The sequence below is a fragment of the Brugia malayi genome, assembly GCF_000002995.4.
Source record: "Brugia malayi strain FR3 genome assembly, contig: Bm_v4_Chr2_contig_001, whole genome shotgun sequence".
In the NCBI taxonomy this organism is placed as follows: Eukaryota; Metazoa; Nematoda; class Chromadorea; order Rhabditida; family Onchocercidae; genus Brugia; species Brugia malayi.
Window position 1 is genome coordinate 11,337,548 of NW_025062476.1, and position 16,242 is coordinate 11,353,789.

The following is a 16,242-nucleotide window of genomic DNA, read 5'->3' on the forward strand; positions in this document are numbered from 1 at the left end:
ACTGAAAAATAGAACTGAAAATGAAATTATCACTGATATCTGTGCTACTCATTAAGATATGAAATTTCGCTTTAGTAATTACTTCGTAATTAGAGACTGAAGTAAGAATAATAGCTCGTTGAATCTTGGCCTCATAAATAATTAGCTCTAATAATTAATTTTTGGTAATATATGTTGGCAAAAAAAGGAATAAGTAAATATAGAAATAGAATTATACTGATTCTTTGAATATTTTTTTGATAAATTTTGTTGTGATTTAAGTTGAAAAACGTCATATACTTTGAGTTTCGTTTTTCATATATTATTAATAATTGTATTACTTTGAAACATTTTTTTTCGTTCATTTTCTCTATATGATATCGCAAAATATTTCGATTAGCCTATCATTAATACTTCTTTTGATTAAGAAAATTATGTTGTTAATTAAGAAATTCCCAAAAATATACAATTTTAATTTTTTGCTTAATTTAAAAGTAGTGAAGAAAATTTTACTCCCAAATTGATATCAATTTTTTTAATTTTAACACTTATTGAGAAAGGAGCGTTTTTAAATGAAATAAGCTTTATAAAGTTTATTTTGGTGAATTTTACGGTTATGTCATTAATAAAAAAAAAACTCATTCATCATTTTATGCTATCTACCGTAATTGATACTACTATAATATAATATATTCCCTGCATTTTAAAAATTGGAAGTTTATTTAGCACCAGCAGCTTCATCAGATTTTATTTTTAAAATTATTAGTGACAAGCAAAAACCATTGGTTGATTTGTGATGAATGACTAATCTCGAATTATATTTTTCTTTGTATAAAAAGTAATCAACAATTTAACAATATCCCACTGATAAAGCAATATCTGATGTATTCTTGTATGTAAACTTCATGTATTTCATTATAATATCTTCAGGATTAACAAAATGAACACATCAACATACGGAGAAATTGATCTTTTGAATAAAATTTCTTTTTATATTCGAACTTATGTTTATGCAACAACTGGTCTACTGCTATCAGTAATAAATATACCGCTATTTATGGCAATAATCATTAACAGAAACTTCCGGTAGATCTATCCGAAATAAAATTTTTGTTTAGAAATTAAAATTTAGAAAGTAAATTAAACTTTTTTCAATGATAGACAGTCAATATGTTGTGTTATAGTTCGCATTTTGAAAAATAAATTTATTTGATATGAGTTAATGATAAATTTTTTAAAATAAAATAAATTGAATATATTTTGAGTAAATTTGGCAGAAAATTAGAAGGGAGTTAAGTGGAATGGAAATTGGTAGTAATAATGAAATTTCAAGAAGACATTCAATGCTATAGTTGACATTATATCATTGTAAAATGATAATTTCAGTATTTACTATTTTATTCTTTCATTCGTGTTTATTCATGGCGGTATCACTGGTCTTTTAATTCTGTCTTATGCGATTCGCATTTTCTCTAAACCGTATTTGCTAAATGTAGCGATTTCGAATAAGAATTGCATATTTCAGGTAAATCACAATAATTTTTTTTGAAAGGCTTTCGGAATATTTGAAAATTAAAATGCAATATTTTTTTTTTAATAATTTAATGTTATATTGAAGTTACACTTGAAAGAAGTTATAATTGCAGCACAGAAATAAAGCTAACATTTGTTTACTTGTTTTTTTTGTTTTGTCACATAAGTTGTGACAACAGAATTTAAGAAGTAATATTAAAAAGAAAAAAGGTAAAATTTTTTGAATCCAGTAATGTAGAAATGTTCATAAATATTATTTCATTTACTTTTCTTTTTCGTCTATGAAATTTTTCACTAATTTTAATTTTGTTTAATAAAAGTTTTATTTATATTTTACTGATTCTTCGATTCATTCAAATTTTCTGTCGGTTTTTTTTTTTTTAGCAATAGTTTTTTTTTTTTTTCTGTTGCTTAACCAATTAAAGATAAAATGAATTCAAATTTTGTTATTAATTCAATCATACTATAATTACAGATTAGCACAGGCCTTATGCAAATGAAATTATTAAATGCATTTGGCTTACTAGCAAATAGCATTGACCGATTACTTGTCGTAGCTTATCCGATTTATTATTTTCGATCTATTCGAAAATTAAACACAATTTTATTGATTGGCTTGTATATTATATCACTTTCTATTGCACTGTTAAGTATTATTATCACTCAATTAAGCCCAGATAAAATGACTGGAAGCAATTGCGCGTAAGTGTTCATATTAAATTGAGACTTTTTAGAATAATATAATTTAAATTGTCATGAAGAATTTAGCTATAAGTAATATCATACACTAATTAGCGTGTTAAATACAAATCTTATAGATCATACACTAAGTAACTAAAGACTTTATTTTTATGCATATTTAATTGTGATATATGTTGCAATTACCATAATAAATTTTTATTTTGCTATTATCAACATCAAAATAAAAACGAAAACACTGATCGATGATCAGTCCGTTATCGTAAATTAACACTTAATTTTCAGTCATCAAAAAGCACTTGATCCAAAGGCATTATTTTTGGTGCAATCATTTAGCACATCAGGTTCTTTAATGAGTATTGTTATAATGATATGTATTGTGCACTGTAACAAACGGTTAGCTTATTAATTCTCAAGACTTAAAAAAGTGAATATTTTTAAAGTGAAATTAAGTGCAAAAAAGAAATTTATTGTTGAACTCATCTACCTAATTAGAAAATCATCATAACAGTAGTAATTTAGGAGCTGAGACAGTAATATTGAATTTCCTGATCGAGAAATTTGTCTAAGCAACCAAACGGTTTTAAAAAAATTGTCTTCCCATAAAAAAATTAAAAAAATACCAATTGATCAAAGAAATACTTAGATAATTTGAAATTTTTCGTGGAAACATAATAATGCTACTATTTCGTCAAATTAAAATAATTTTAATTAATAAATTAAAAATGGTTTCAATAAACAAATTCTCTTATTTTATTATATTTTCACAAAATTTTACCAATAATTTTAGGCACTTCAATAGAATTGCAAATAACGCACAGAGTGTAGGACGAAATTTGCAAAATTTTTTGAAGAAGCAAAAAGAATTCACATCAACAGCACTCATTTCCTGTATATTTACATTTTGTAATATTTTTATTCCATTTTAGAATTCATTCTTTTCAAAAATTCATTAGTTATAGTACTTTAAAAATTATTTCTTTTTTTAAATTTGAGCGAATTTTGCTTTGTTTATTAAGTTGGTAGAGATGCGTTCACAAACATTAATATATATTTTACTTTCATAACAATTATTTACTGATAAATTTTGATAATAGTAGAAATGAAAACATAAAAGTTAATTTATAAGAGTATACAAATAATTTTATCGAAATTCTGATGTGCTGAATTGTAATTAAGACAACAATTTTTGTCTCCTAGCATTTCAAATGGTAGCAATGCGAATTTTATTCAAAAGATATCAGATAAAAGCATAAAGTGTAGCAATAAATTGAAACTTAGACTGAGAAACAAACGATTTTCTGTTTGCTTTTCAAATAAATACAAAAATTACAGTTTTGCATGTTACACCATCACTGATTCAAACGATATGCAGCAAAATGGATTATCAAATTTGCCTTCACATTGGTTTGTATTGTAATTTATTATCATATTTGAATTCTTTTAATATGCCGATGCTATTTCTTTATCGTCAAGACGATGTCCGTGAAAAGATTTTCAGTTTAATATGCTATCGTTTAACAATTCGTACACCTGTAAATCGTATCACTTCTAACAATAACAAAATGACATCTATTAAATAATTCATGTAGTATCATTGCTTCGGGTAAAATTTTTGAAAATAAATTTTAAATTTCAAATATATTTGTTTAAAGCAGAAATACTTAAATTAGAAAAGTGCTTGTTAAATTACAAAGCATTCAATTCCAATTATTTGTAAACATTGTAATTTGTTGCATCAGAATTTTGTTTTTTTTCTTTCTAAATAAAGCATAATTTGTATGATAAATGACTTATTCTGTTATATATCTGAACAAAAGCAAATTATTTTTGAATATAAAATTTATTTTTCGAATTATTTTTTTTTTTTTTTAATGTGCAGTAAATAGTTTTATGTTTGAATGAATCATGAAGTAAACTTTACATGTTTCATGCATTTGAAAAACAATACGTCACATTTTGAGAAATCTTTTTACAAATCTAATAAATAAATTAATAATCGTTTGAAAATTATTAAAAAACTTTCAAAAACTAAAAATAAGAAGAGAAATTGGTATCATATCTAGCGTTAAAAAACAAAATAATTAATCCATTTCATCTTTCGTTTCAAAAAAACTTTATTCATTCTACAACTTAAAATTAACATTGCTATTTAATAATAAGAAAATTGTCGTTAATTTAATGAAATCATAAATATATGATGATTGAATAACAGAAATGCAAAGCAGAATTTCAGCTATTTCATTCGACTGCGACATTTCTCGACCAGAATTACATTAACGAGAATGTGAGCAATAATCAACAAATGATAAATGCTTCCTAACATCGTTATGATTATGAGAAAAAAATTTTTCTCGAAGTTTTCATTAATAATTAATTATAATAAAATAATAAAAAATGTAAGGAAAAATTTGAAATACTTCACGCAACATTTCTCAATCGAAGTTATTAATTATTATTAAGAATATAAGCAATAATCAACAATAGCAAATAACTCATGAAATATCATACGAATGTCATCACAAATGGAAGAGAACGAATTTTCATAGAAATTTTTAATACCACAGAGTATTTAGTAATAAAAAATAATCTCTTCATCAACAAATATAATATTTCTTATTGAAACAATTAATTTTTGCTCGTATATTTGATAACATTTAACCGTCTTATTTAGTTGTATTATTTAGTGCTACTAATAATATATAATGACTTCAGCTTATTTCAAAAATCTCTCGAAAATAATGAATTATCTCGCTTTTCATTAATAGTTAATGCGTGCTATTTGATAATTAATAATAATGGTCGTAGATTTTCTAATGATTATTTCTGATAATGAAATGTCGCAATAAACAATGACTGATTTGGATTACGGTAATATTAAAATTTCTGTTTAAATTATATTCGTCAAGTGATTCTAAATAGATTCGGCGAAGAAATAAATTTATTTTACTTGTTATGCTTCACTTTTAATCATTTAACGAAAATTTCTGAAAAAGTGATAGTCACCCAAATGTTAAATTTGATAAAAGGATTGGTATTTGCTTATTTTTTGCACTTCATTTTCATTTTGAAGCTAAGAATTCTGCATTAAAAGCTGATGATTCAAAATTCTATATTATACGAGAAAGTGCGAGATTCCAGAGCTAATCCAGAATTTTACATTGAAAAGAGATAGTCCAAATCTTATATTAAAAAGAGAAGGTCCAGAATTTCATGTTATAAGAGAAAGAAAATTCTTTAATAATTCAAAACTTTGTATTGAAAAGATTAATGCGTGACTCTAGGCCATCTTCAGAATTTTGAATTCCCAGCTTTTTTTTTAATTATAGAATATTTCATCTTGTTTCCAATGTAGAATTCTGGACTACCTCCAAAATTCTGGACCATCTCTTTCTGGTGTAGAATTCTAGATAGTTTTTAAGTTTCCGGATTGTCTCTTTAATGCAGAATTGGACTATCTGTTTTCAACACAAAATTCTATGTGTTAGATATTCCTTTCTTTGAAATCTATTAATTCTCCAAAATATTTATTAAAAGTTCATTCTTTTGTCGTCTTTTTTCCTTCTTTTTTTTTTTTGCTTTACATGACATGTTTAAAGCTGAAAAGACAAAAATGAAATATCTAAAAAATGAAATACTTAAAACTGTTCATTCGCATATGAATGTTATTTAATACTTCAAATTGTTCATTATGGACGATATCATTATCCATAATTCAAAATTATTTTCAAATTTGACCTTTTGAGCAACATTACATTTTTTCCTGGACATGATTTTCCATCACTTCGATTTTGATCTGATTTGAACCGGCCATGAAACTAGTTCTGAAAACCGATTCTATGTACTGTCCCAGATTTAATCCACCCCGATCCCGGTTTTGATTTGACTGGATTTTGTTCGTCTTAGTCTGGTCCTGATTCACTTAATCCGGTCCTGGCGACATTCCAATCTGACGGATCTCTGATCATATTCCGAATCTGACCCTATTTTGATCAGGTTCTAATATGTTTTTTCTGGACTAAACCCAGTTCTGAACTGTTTCTGACCCGATTTTGCTTCGACATTAATCCCGGTCTGATTCAATTCTGTTTGTTTCAATCCGATTTTGGTTTTGACTAAATCCAATAGTTTCCCACATGGTTCGGACCCAGTACCTGATCCAGTACCTGATCCAATTTCAGCCAGCCTTCACTTTTATTTGGACCTCATCCGGCTGTCGATTTAGTTTCTGGTCAATTATAAACCAATTACATTCTAGTCAGAAGCCGCTCCTAACCCAGGTTCAATTCAGTTTTGGTTCGGTGATTCCGTCCTTCTGATTCCGATTTAATTCTATTCGATTTCGATCCAGTTCTGTTAATAGTTTATTGTTCTTTTTGCTAAGTAGGAAGCCATCAAGGAATGATCTGAAGAAGTTATCGAATAAATTTGCATTTGAAACTCTAGCTTTTTGCTTTTTGCGAATTTTGCTTATTCATTTCATTGATTTTGAAAACTCCTTACAGCGCATCCATCATGCAACAACTTTTTCTACAATAGCAATAAAATAATAACGACAATAATAATAGTACAAAAATAATAATAATAATAATGATAGTAATGAATAAGACAATATTATTAATAATGATAATAATGGTTAAAATAATAATAATAACAATAACGATAATAATTATAACAAATGAGTGAGGACCGCATTGAAATACTAAGTAGACATGAAAATAATTTACCAAAGTTTTGAAATTATTGTCAAAAAAATGTAATGGAATATAGAAATCATCATTCAAAATGAGCATCTCCAGTAAAAACATTAGAAAAAAAATGCTTAATTGCTTAATTTCAACTACGCAAATATGAATATAAGCAATCTAAATTAATTTCGAGCTTCTTATTATAGGCAAAAGTAAAATAGCACTCTTCGTTAATTTTAAAGTTAATAATTCATCAATCCCTTCAAACAGAAGTAATTGCAACAGCACCATTTCAGTCTCAAACTTCCGGAACGACTATCACCGAAATTTGACTACGAAGTTTAGTCAACAAAGATTGATAAATATCCAAATGCAGACGGGCATTAATTTTAAACTAATATCTAGGAAATATTTTCAATGATAATTTCAATACTAATTCATCAATCCCTTCAAACAGAAGCAATTGCAACAGCACTTTGTGAACCATTTCAGTCTCAAACTTCCAGAACAACTATCACCGAAGTTTAGTCAACAAAGAAGAAAGTTAATTCTTAGCTCGTATATATTTGCTTGCGCATCTGACTTGGAATGCAATTAAATGAATACACTCATATTATGCAACTCAGCTACAATAAGATAAAGAAAAGTAAATTTGATATGGCAGTGATTTCTAGTTGTGATATTTATAAGGAGTCTTACAAATATCACATAAAAGTCATCAAATATTCTCACAGATCTGTCCACACAATTAAATTTCAAAATATTTCAGAAATTAGTTCATCTTAAGTCCTTTACATTTATCATACCATTGTATTTAAGGTAACTATTACAGTTCGTTTCCGAGAATATGGTGTTACACATTGGATATTTATCAATAAAATCAACCATGAAAATAATATTTCTTGTAAAGATTTCTTATCATTTCAGTAAATTATGGCAAAAAAATTGATAAATGAAATGTATTTTGCTGATTCTTTAATTATTTTTTTTTAGTAAATACTAAGAAAAAACACGAAAACTTTTGTTTAAATGAGAATAATTTTGTTTTCCTTCAATAATTTACTCACGAAAACAATTCGTGCCGCATAAATATGAGTAAATATTTTTATTGAACTTAAATTTCCAATAAACCAGCTTTGCATGTTCTAATGCTGTTATAATAATTTAGATGAGATATGTTAAGATTTGAATGGAACTTAAAGATGAATGAATTGCTAACGGATCACCGACAACGATACAGCATTTACACTTCTTTGGAAAACAAATAATATAGCCATGATTAGTTAAGAGCCCAATTGAAAATATTTGTCGTTGATTAATGAAATAACCGTAAATTATCAAAAAAATAAAAATTTTTGAACTACAAGTTTTATTGAATGTTTTATTACAAATCTTTAACTGAGTGCAATATTATTCAAAATTATTTTAAATCGTAGAATTTACTGTTTGTATTACTTCAAATTCAGATATTTTGTAATTTTGTGAAAACGAGTGAATGCTTTTGATGTCTAATAGCTCAACTATATATTTCTTTACTTAATTGACTTAATTGTAATTGAGGATGTTATACTTTATGTTTTCATCTTTTTAATATAGTAGTTATATGGTGGTCTCATATATTCTAAAACTTCACACCACAAATCGCTTAAAAAAACTAACAAGAAATATTTATTTTATAAAATTGATCAGAAAATTTATCTCATCCTTTTATATCAATGGATCTTGTTAGCGAAGTAACAACTCAAAGTGCAAAACATATTGTATATAAGGAAGGAGCATTGCTATCATTAATAAGCTATGTTTTGCGCACTTATGCTTATTTGGTTATTGGTACAGTACTCGCACTGGTCAATATACCCATCTTTTTCCTTGTGGTAACTCGTAAAACACTAAGGTTAACCGATTTATTTCTTAATAGAAATTTAAGAAAATAGCATCGAACATAGTTTAATAAACAGTTTTATTGGAAAATTTTTGCAATAAGAAAAAAAAAAACAAACAAATTATTACTTCAACTATGGTTAAATCACTCGGAAATAATATGAAAGAGTTGAAATATTTAGGAACACCTATTTAGTTCTTGCATTTGTATTCCTCAATAATGGATTTACCGGAATCAGTTCGATATTACTGGGAATGAAACGATTAATTGATACTGCTAGTGGAGAACGGAGTATTGATCATCACCACTGTGTGTTGAATGTTCGTTAATTTTTGTTTCTATTATCTGGATAAATAATAAATGCAAGCAACTATTTAGTACTTTAATCAATAATTAATTAAGGAACAAAATTTCAGGTGCCTCTTCTTCTTCTCACAGCTTATTCTTTAAATGGATTAAGTTTGTTAATGAACAGTATGGAAAGGTTTTCTGTTGTAGCATTTCCAATATATTACTATACTCACAGTACACGAATATGTTATTCAGTAATTGCTGCCCAATATACGATTACTATCATTGCAATAACTACTACCACTGTAGCAAGTTTCATTGAACCAGCTCGACGTATATCTAATTTTTGTTTGTAAGTGACGACAAGTAAATTACTTTGAACAAATGGACATTCTGTTACTAAATATATGTTTTTTTTTACCGATTACTAGCTATCATAATGAGATATTTTGCAAAATAAGTTATGATTTTTTTAATTTTCAAAATTAACAACATAACTAACTCTTGCAGATTACAAAGTGTATATTCGCCCATTTTTTATAAAGCATTGATACTAATGACCTCTACTACTTCATTGCTGAGTATTGCTTTTATGGTCACCATAGTTGTCATCCTGAAAAGGTATGGCTTTAAAAATTTGTCACACTAAGTCTTCACTTAGATGAGCATAAAATTTATGAGAATATGTAAGACAAAACATAGCACAGACTTCTATAATTATTTCTGTAAGTTATCGTTTTTTCAACAGAAAAAAAATTCAAAATGTGACAGAAATTTTAATCACAACGTTATTACTTTTAGGAAGTTTGGCGCAAAATTCCTTTCAAGTCATTCGCATAACCGCGATTTATCGCAGTTTCTCAAAAATCAAAAACGATACACTCAAACAGCATTGATCTCTTGCTGTTTCACATTTTGTATGTTCTTTCTCTGCAAACGATTCTGATGAAAGCTAAGTTTCTTCAATAATAATGAAACAGAAATAAGTTTTCGTTGTGGTTCTCTGTGGTTAAACTATGCTTAAGCAGTATTTGTTTGATAATGAGACTTACGGACGATTGTTGTTTATATGTATTTTTAATTCTGTAATTCGAATTTTTATCTTATTGCAGTCCTTGCTGTGGTACCATCAATGGTGCAATATATTTACATATTGGATCCTACGTCAAGATCACGCACCATTGTGATCGCTTGCGTATATTTACCATTTCTGAATTCCTTCAACATGATAACCTTATTCATATGGCGTCAAGGCGATTTTCGGCGTGCAACAATTTACAGTTTGAAATGGCTATTCTGTGGACGGAAGCATCAGATTCAACCGACCACTGTTGTGGAGTTTTGAGAATGAAGAAATTAGGCCATTTTTTTCAATAGTTGATTGGGATTATTTTTTGACCTAATCGCTTTTTGTTTCTACGGCAATTTTTATTTTATAAATGTTTCTAATTTCTTAATGAAAAAAAATTTTGATTGATAATTGACCTTTAAAACTGCATGTTATAACTCTGATGACAATTTCGAATGTTTTATTTGAATTATTATAAAGTTATCAAATTTAGTACATAAAACCTCAGCAAGTCAATTATATAATCAGTTATATAACTAATCACTGTAGATAGAAAATATAACCGAAAGGAACAATGTTCTCACTATCGAAATAAAGTATTAGCATTTAGCTTTCATCAATGTTAACCAACTATGCAAACCAATTTTGAGGTAAATGATCTATAGACTACAAAAGGCGTAAACCAGTGTGTTTATATTTCATAGCAGAAATTTCAATGCAGTCTGTTGCTTTTTTCTGTTATGATTTAAACATATAGCGATCAAAAAGGCAAAAGTCTTTATTTCAACCAATTATGGTGAAACTTGTAGCTTGGAGTCGAATTGGACTTACATATGTTCCAAGTGCTTTCCTTGATTGTTTTTGTAGTTGGTACGAATGCGCTCATTTAAACTTTTTTTATAACAATTTTATTCGCTAACAACCATAATACATAACAACAGTGCACTGATAATTTTGTAGAGTATCTACAAATACGACAAAGGAAATGTCGCGAAATTCTAATCCCGCGAACCTCCAAATAACTTCCAAATTATATCAAATAAAATTGTATTAATCCATAATACTAAAATTCGTTGTAATTGAACGTTAGAAATGTAAAACTGTTCCAAATTATACATCACGTAAGCAGTTATTATTTCAACACTCACCTTCCATTGTAGTTGAGCTTATCTGCTTGTCTATACGTTTTCAACTGATAACAAAGGGTATGTGCATTGTTTAACATGTAAAACTTACTTCTTTGTTCCAAATCAAATTTGCTTACAATGTCGAAAGATTGTATAGGTCTTCTAAACTGATAGTCATCCTTTGGGAGGAAGCTACAATATTAAAACCCATCTCTTACTATATTAAGAGATCAACTGATAGCTTCTTACTCAATAATCATGCTCTTTTTGCAAGTCAATATCCATTATATAAGGATTCAAATCCTTTGTCTCAATCAGTTTTTACCAGTTTTTTCTTTATCAGTAAGCTACAATTCGGCTACTCTCCCTCACGCACAATTCAACTCATTTTCCTTCTCATTTATCCATTTTATCTCATTCGTAATTATCAATATTGTTGCTATAGTTATAGTTGCTAGCAAATAAAATCGTTATAACAGACCTATCACTCAACGCATTCGTCTATACCAACTACAATAACAAACAAGGAAGGTTTATGAGCATACAGAAGTTCAATTCGACTCTAACTCACAAGTTATATACAGACTGAACTCCCATATTTCACGACAGGAAACGAATAAATTGACGAAAACTTAAAGGATTTAAATAAACTGAATTAAATGAGTGATAGAAAGCAGCCGAACCATAATTTGCTGATACAAAAATCTGACAGGACAGAGGATTTAAATCCTTAGATACAGTGGGCACTGACTTGCATTACATTGAGCAAAGAGCTGTGATGATCATTGCTCTATCTAGTAAGAGATGGACCTCTTTAAGGCTTAAACATTGTTAGTTTCTGATAAGAATGACCACTGGACTAGAAAACCACAAACAAGTTTGGTTTGGAACAAAGGGGAAATTTTTAAAATATTGAATAACGCACATGCCTTTTGTTAATGGTTGAAAAATTCTAGACAAGCAAATAAGCTCAACTACAGCGGGAGATGAGTGTTGGAATAATGTTTGTTTACATCATGCAATTTGAAACAGTTTTATATTTCTTTAAAGAATGTTCAATTAAGACGTTTTAGTATTATGAACTGACGCAATTTTATTTCATATATTTTGTAACTTATTTGGAAGTTTGCGAGACTCATTCCAAGTTTCATGACAGTCGCTAGGGTCAGTTTTAGCGACAGCAAGCTTCGATCCGACTTGTCTCAGTCCACGCTCCATTGAAATAATTTTTCACCTGCGGTTACTCCCAACCAAATTCTCTGTTATGAACTATCTGTAATATAATTTAATACTATTTAATAATGCATATAACATCGAGTAATAGAGTATTCGACGATTCGTTTGCATTATTTAACCATTTACAAGGATTTTATCATTAGCCAAACAAAATCCTTTTTTAAATTCCTTATATAATAGGCGCATGACTACAGTGAATAAAAAATCATTGTTGGGTGTTTTTTTATCTTTTATAAAGTGAGAGTCGGTTTTTAACATTACGTCATTTGTCTACAAAAGTGATCATCAGATTGGAAGATCTCTATATTGCAAATTTATATTTTATAGCAGAAATTTGAATGCACTCTGTTGTTGCTTTTTTCTGTTACGACTTAGATATATGGTAATTTAATTTTAATATATTTTCATCTCTAATTTAAATATATATTTTTTTAAATTTTTTTTAAAAATTTAATTTAAATATATTTTCAGCAAACATCTCTAATTGAACTAATTACCTTATATTATCCGTTCAAAAAGCAAGCGAAAATGTTGTCATGCTGATTTAAGTTCATTAACAGCATTTCGGCATCTGTTCGATCTCTTTCCTCTTTCAACCGTTTTTCGAAATTAATAGTTCAAAAATTTCTTTTAAATAATTCATGCATATTTATTAATGCTCCGCTGCGATCAGTTACTGAAAATGATTATTATGATTAATTATTTCAATAAATTGAAGATGAACGGGTTGCGAGCTCGCTTTTTTCAATTCTTTTTTTTTTTTTTTCACATCGAAGCATTAAATTTTTGAACCAATTAACTGATGAAATGGTTCTCACTGCATGCTACAGAATAGTGGAATCACTTATTGCTGATTGATTGATTGAAGAGGAAGCGGAAAAAATTGAAAAAGTTACAATGCAATAAGTCTAAATTTCGAAGAATTTAATTTAGCTAATTAGTTATTTTGAATAACTAATTAGCTAATTTAACCAATTGTGAATTTATATGATAATAAAATTGAAAAAAATTTGCTCAAATTGAAACAATTTTCATTTTTGCTTGCAATAACTTTATAAATTGCAGAATCTTGAATTACTTGGTGCATCAGCTAATTGAAGATAAGTTGTTACAGAAGGTATAGTGATAAATTCATTTATAAACAATTCTTTTTTTTTTGACAACAGCTATAATTAAAATTAAATTTATAAATCATTTTTGTAAATTCTACAAGAGGCGAAGAATGTCAGAAGAAAAACTTATTAATTATTTTTTTTTTATGGCGTAATTTTGTATAAATTGATTAACAATTTATTTACATATTTACATTTGTATATTTTGATGAAAAGAATTAGCATCAAATGCACTGGTTTTAAAAAAAGAAGAAAGAAAAATGATAGTATATTGGTGATGTAATTTTAATGAAGTAATTAGAAATCTAAAATGATTAAATTTAGAAAATATCAGGAAGACAATTGCAAGGTGTCAAGAAAACAGTCGAACATTTGATTGGAGGTGGTATTATAGTTTGGAATTTTAACAGGTGATAAATTAGAAACAGCACAAAGTATTGGCAATTCATGTGGTTTAAATTGATCCATTCACACCCATTTTGGTATATTTCGAGTTATTTAATTTTATTTTAATGTTGAATTATTCATTCTCAACAAAAATTGTAAATAAATTTAATAAGTTTAAGTAAATTCAAATTGTAAATAAACTATTGATAAATCAATGGATGAAATTTTTTCACTTACAAATTTATCATATGAAATTAATATTATTATTTAAGCAAAAAAAAAAAAAGATTAAATTATTATTTAAATATTACAAAGAGCAATTCAATTTGATTATTTAGGTACTTGGCGAAAAAAATGTTGAAGAAACAGCTAACAAAATTAACATATATCTTGATAATTTTGCAAATAAAAAAATTAAAATCAGCAATAAGTGATTCCACTATTCTGTAGCATGCAGTGAGAACCATTTCATCAGTTAATTGGTTCAAAAATTTAATGCTTCGATGTGAAAAAAAAAAAAAAAAAAAATTGAAAAAAGCGAGCTCGCAACCCGTTCATCTTCAATTTATTGAAATAATTAATCATAATAATCATTTTCAGTAACTGATCGCAGCGGAGCATTAATAAATATGCATGAATTATTTAAAAGAAATTTTTGAACTATGGATTACTAGGGGAGAGAGAGAGAAAGAGAGAGAGAGAGAAATAGAAATTTCAGTATGAATGATTTGAAAGAGTAATACTTACGTAACTACCGCATTTTGCATTTCGGCATCTGTTCGATCTCTTTCCTCTTTCAACCGTTTTTCGAAATTTTCTGCTTGTTTTTCAAAATTTAAACTTAAACTTTTCCAGTGGTGATATAAAGCATCCAAACGATCCAGATTTCCTGATTTCTGCTGTCTTTTATCACCATTTGCTACACTGTTTCTGAAATAAATAACCTTGAAGAGTTTTTTCTAGGGATTCTATATGATCACGAATAGCACAAAAACATGAAAAGAAGCCAACATAGTTGATCGAACGAAAAGACCATTGTAATATATCTGCTTATGATTTATTGAGAAGGGAACTATTAGCTCAAGAATAAAGTTACAAAAATTCATTACAACTCAAAAAAAAAAAGGAATACTAAGCTTCAAGGTATAAAAGATACCCATCATCTTCAGCATCTATATTTAAAGTTGAAATTATTTGCTCGTCGTTGTTTTCATCAGCACCTCCAGGAGAGAGAGTGAAGAAAAGAGGAGGGAGAGAAGGGAAAGAGGGAAAAAGAAGAGGAAAGGGGGAGATAGAGGGGACAGGAGAGAGGGAAGAGAGGAAGATGACGTAGGACGGAGGGAGGACAGGAGGCAGGAAGAGGAGAAGAGGGAGAGCAGGAGGGGAAGGATAGAGAAGACAGGAGAGAGAGGAGAAGAGGGAAGAGAAAGGGGAAGAGGAAGGGGAGGGAGTGAAAGAAGAGGAGGGAGAAGAGGGAGAGGAGAAGGGGAGGGAAGGGGAGGAGGAGAGGGGAGCGGAAAATTCAACTCACCGTTCTCCAGGGGAGCATGTTTGCGATACTGGCAGCAAACAGTAACCGATATCAGAAACTGATCAGATCAAAAATCCCGAACTTTCTATGACCTACTTCCCGCTTTGCAGGTAGAAGAACATAACCACACAAATATCGATCAGTCTAGAATAGGAACAAATTTTGACGAAATAAACAGATGCTGAACGGAATCGATGATTACGTGAAGTGAAGTTCGTGGGACCCACGTGGGTTAGTGGGCAACACTAAGTGATATGTATGATATGTTTAACAACAGTAGAAAAGTAATCACAACACTGGATAGAAATTCAAGCACGAAGAAGTGACAAACAAATGTCATAATTTAGAGCCAATATTTCAACCAGTTAGTCATATTTGTCATGGCCATGATAAACTATCTACACAAAATAATTCTCTTCTGGTTCGTATAAATGATATTAGTCATCAATAATATGTGCAAATGTACATAAAATAATCCATGAATTAATCCTCACAAATTGAATGCATTGCGATTAATTGTCCTGGAAATTCTAGTACAAACATCATATTGTGTCTGTTTCAATGCGACATTTGTTTACTATTGTTTGACAAATAGTAGAATTTCAAATGACGTAAAATTTCATCCCACATTTACGCATTGTATATAATATATCTGAGGAAAATTTTTAAATCTTCAATAAGATTTCAAGCCAAATGATTAACTGAGAA

General features: G+C 28.3%; 3 protein-coding genes across 3 annotated transcripts; 2 read left to right on the forward strand and 1 right to left on the reverse strand.

Moving 5' to 3' along the window:
• Window positions 1-2,002: 2,002 nt before the first annotated feature.
• Window positions 2,003-2,620, forward strand: Bm17545 (Uncharacterized protein; the record flags this gene model as incomplete). The annotated part of the gene is made up of 2 exons (XM_043079257.1): window positions 2,003-2,214; window positions 2,497-2,620. 2 exons carry the CDS (start codon window positions 2,003-2,005, stop codon window positions 2,618-2,620), a joined length of 336 nt encoding a protein of 111 aa, XP_042935191.1.
• A 5,994-nt stretch (window positions 2,621-8,614) lies between these two features.
• Bm9002 (Uncharacterized protein) lies at window positions 8,615-10,417 on the forward strand (the record flags this gene model as incomplete). The annotated part of the gene is made up of 6 exons (XM_043079258.1): window positions 8,615-8,793; window positions 8,963-9,101; window positions 9,198-9,424; window positions 9,583-9,693; window positions 9,874-9,989; window positions 10,185-10,417. 6 exons carry the CDS (start codon window positions 8,615-8,617, stop codon window positions 10,415-10,417), a joined length of 1,005 nt encoding a protein of 334 aa, XP_042935192.1.
• A 2,120-nt stretch (window positions 10,418-12,537) lies between these two features.
• On the reverse strand, window positions 12,538-15,656 carry Bm278 (Uncharacterized protein; the record flags this gene model as incomplete). The annotated part of the gene is made up of 3 exons (XM_043079259.1): window positions 12,538-12,541; window positions 14,751-14,933; window positions 15,631-15,656. 3 exons carry the CDS (start codon window positions 15,654-15,656, stop codon window positions 12,538-12,540), a joined length of 213 nt encoding a protein of 70 aa, XP_042935193.1.
• Window positions 15,657-16,242: the final 586 nt, after the last annotated feature.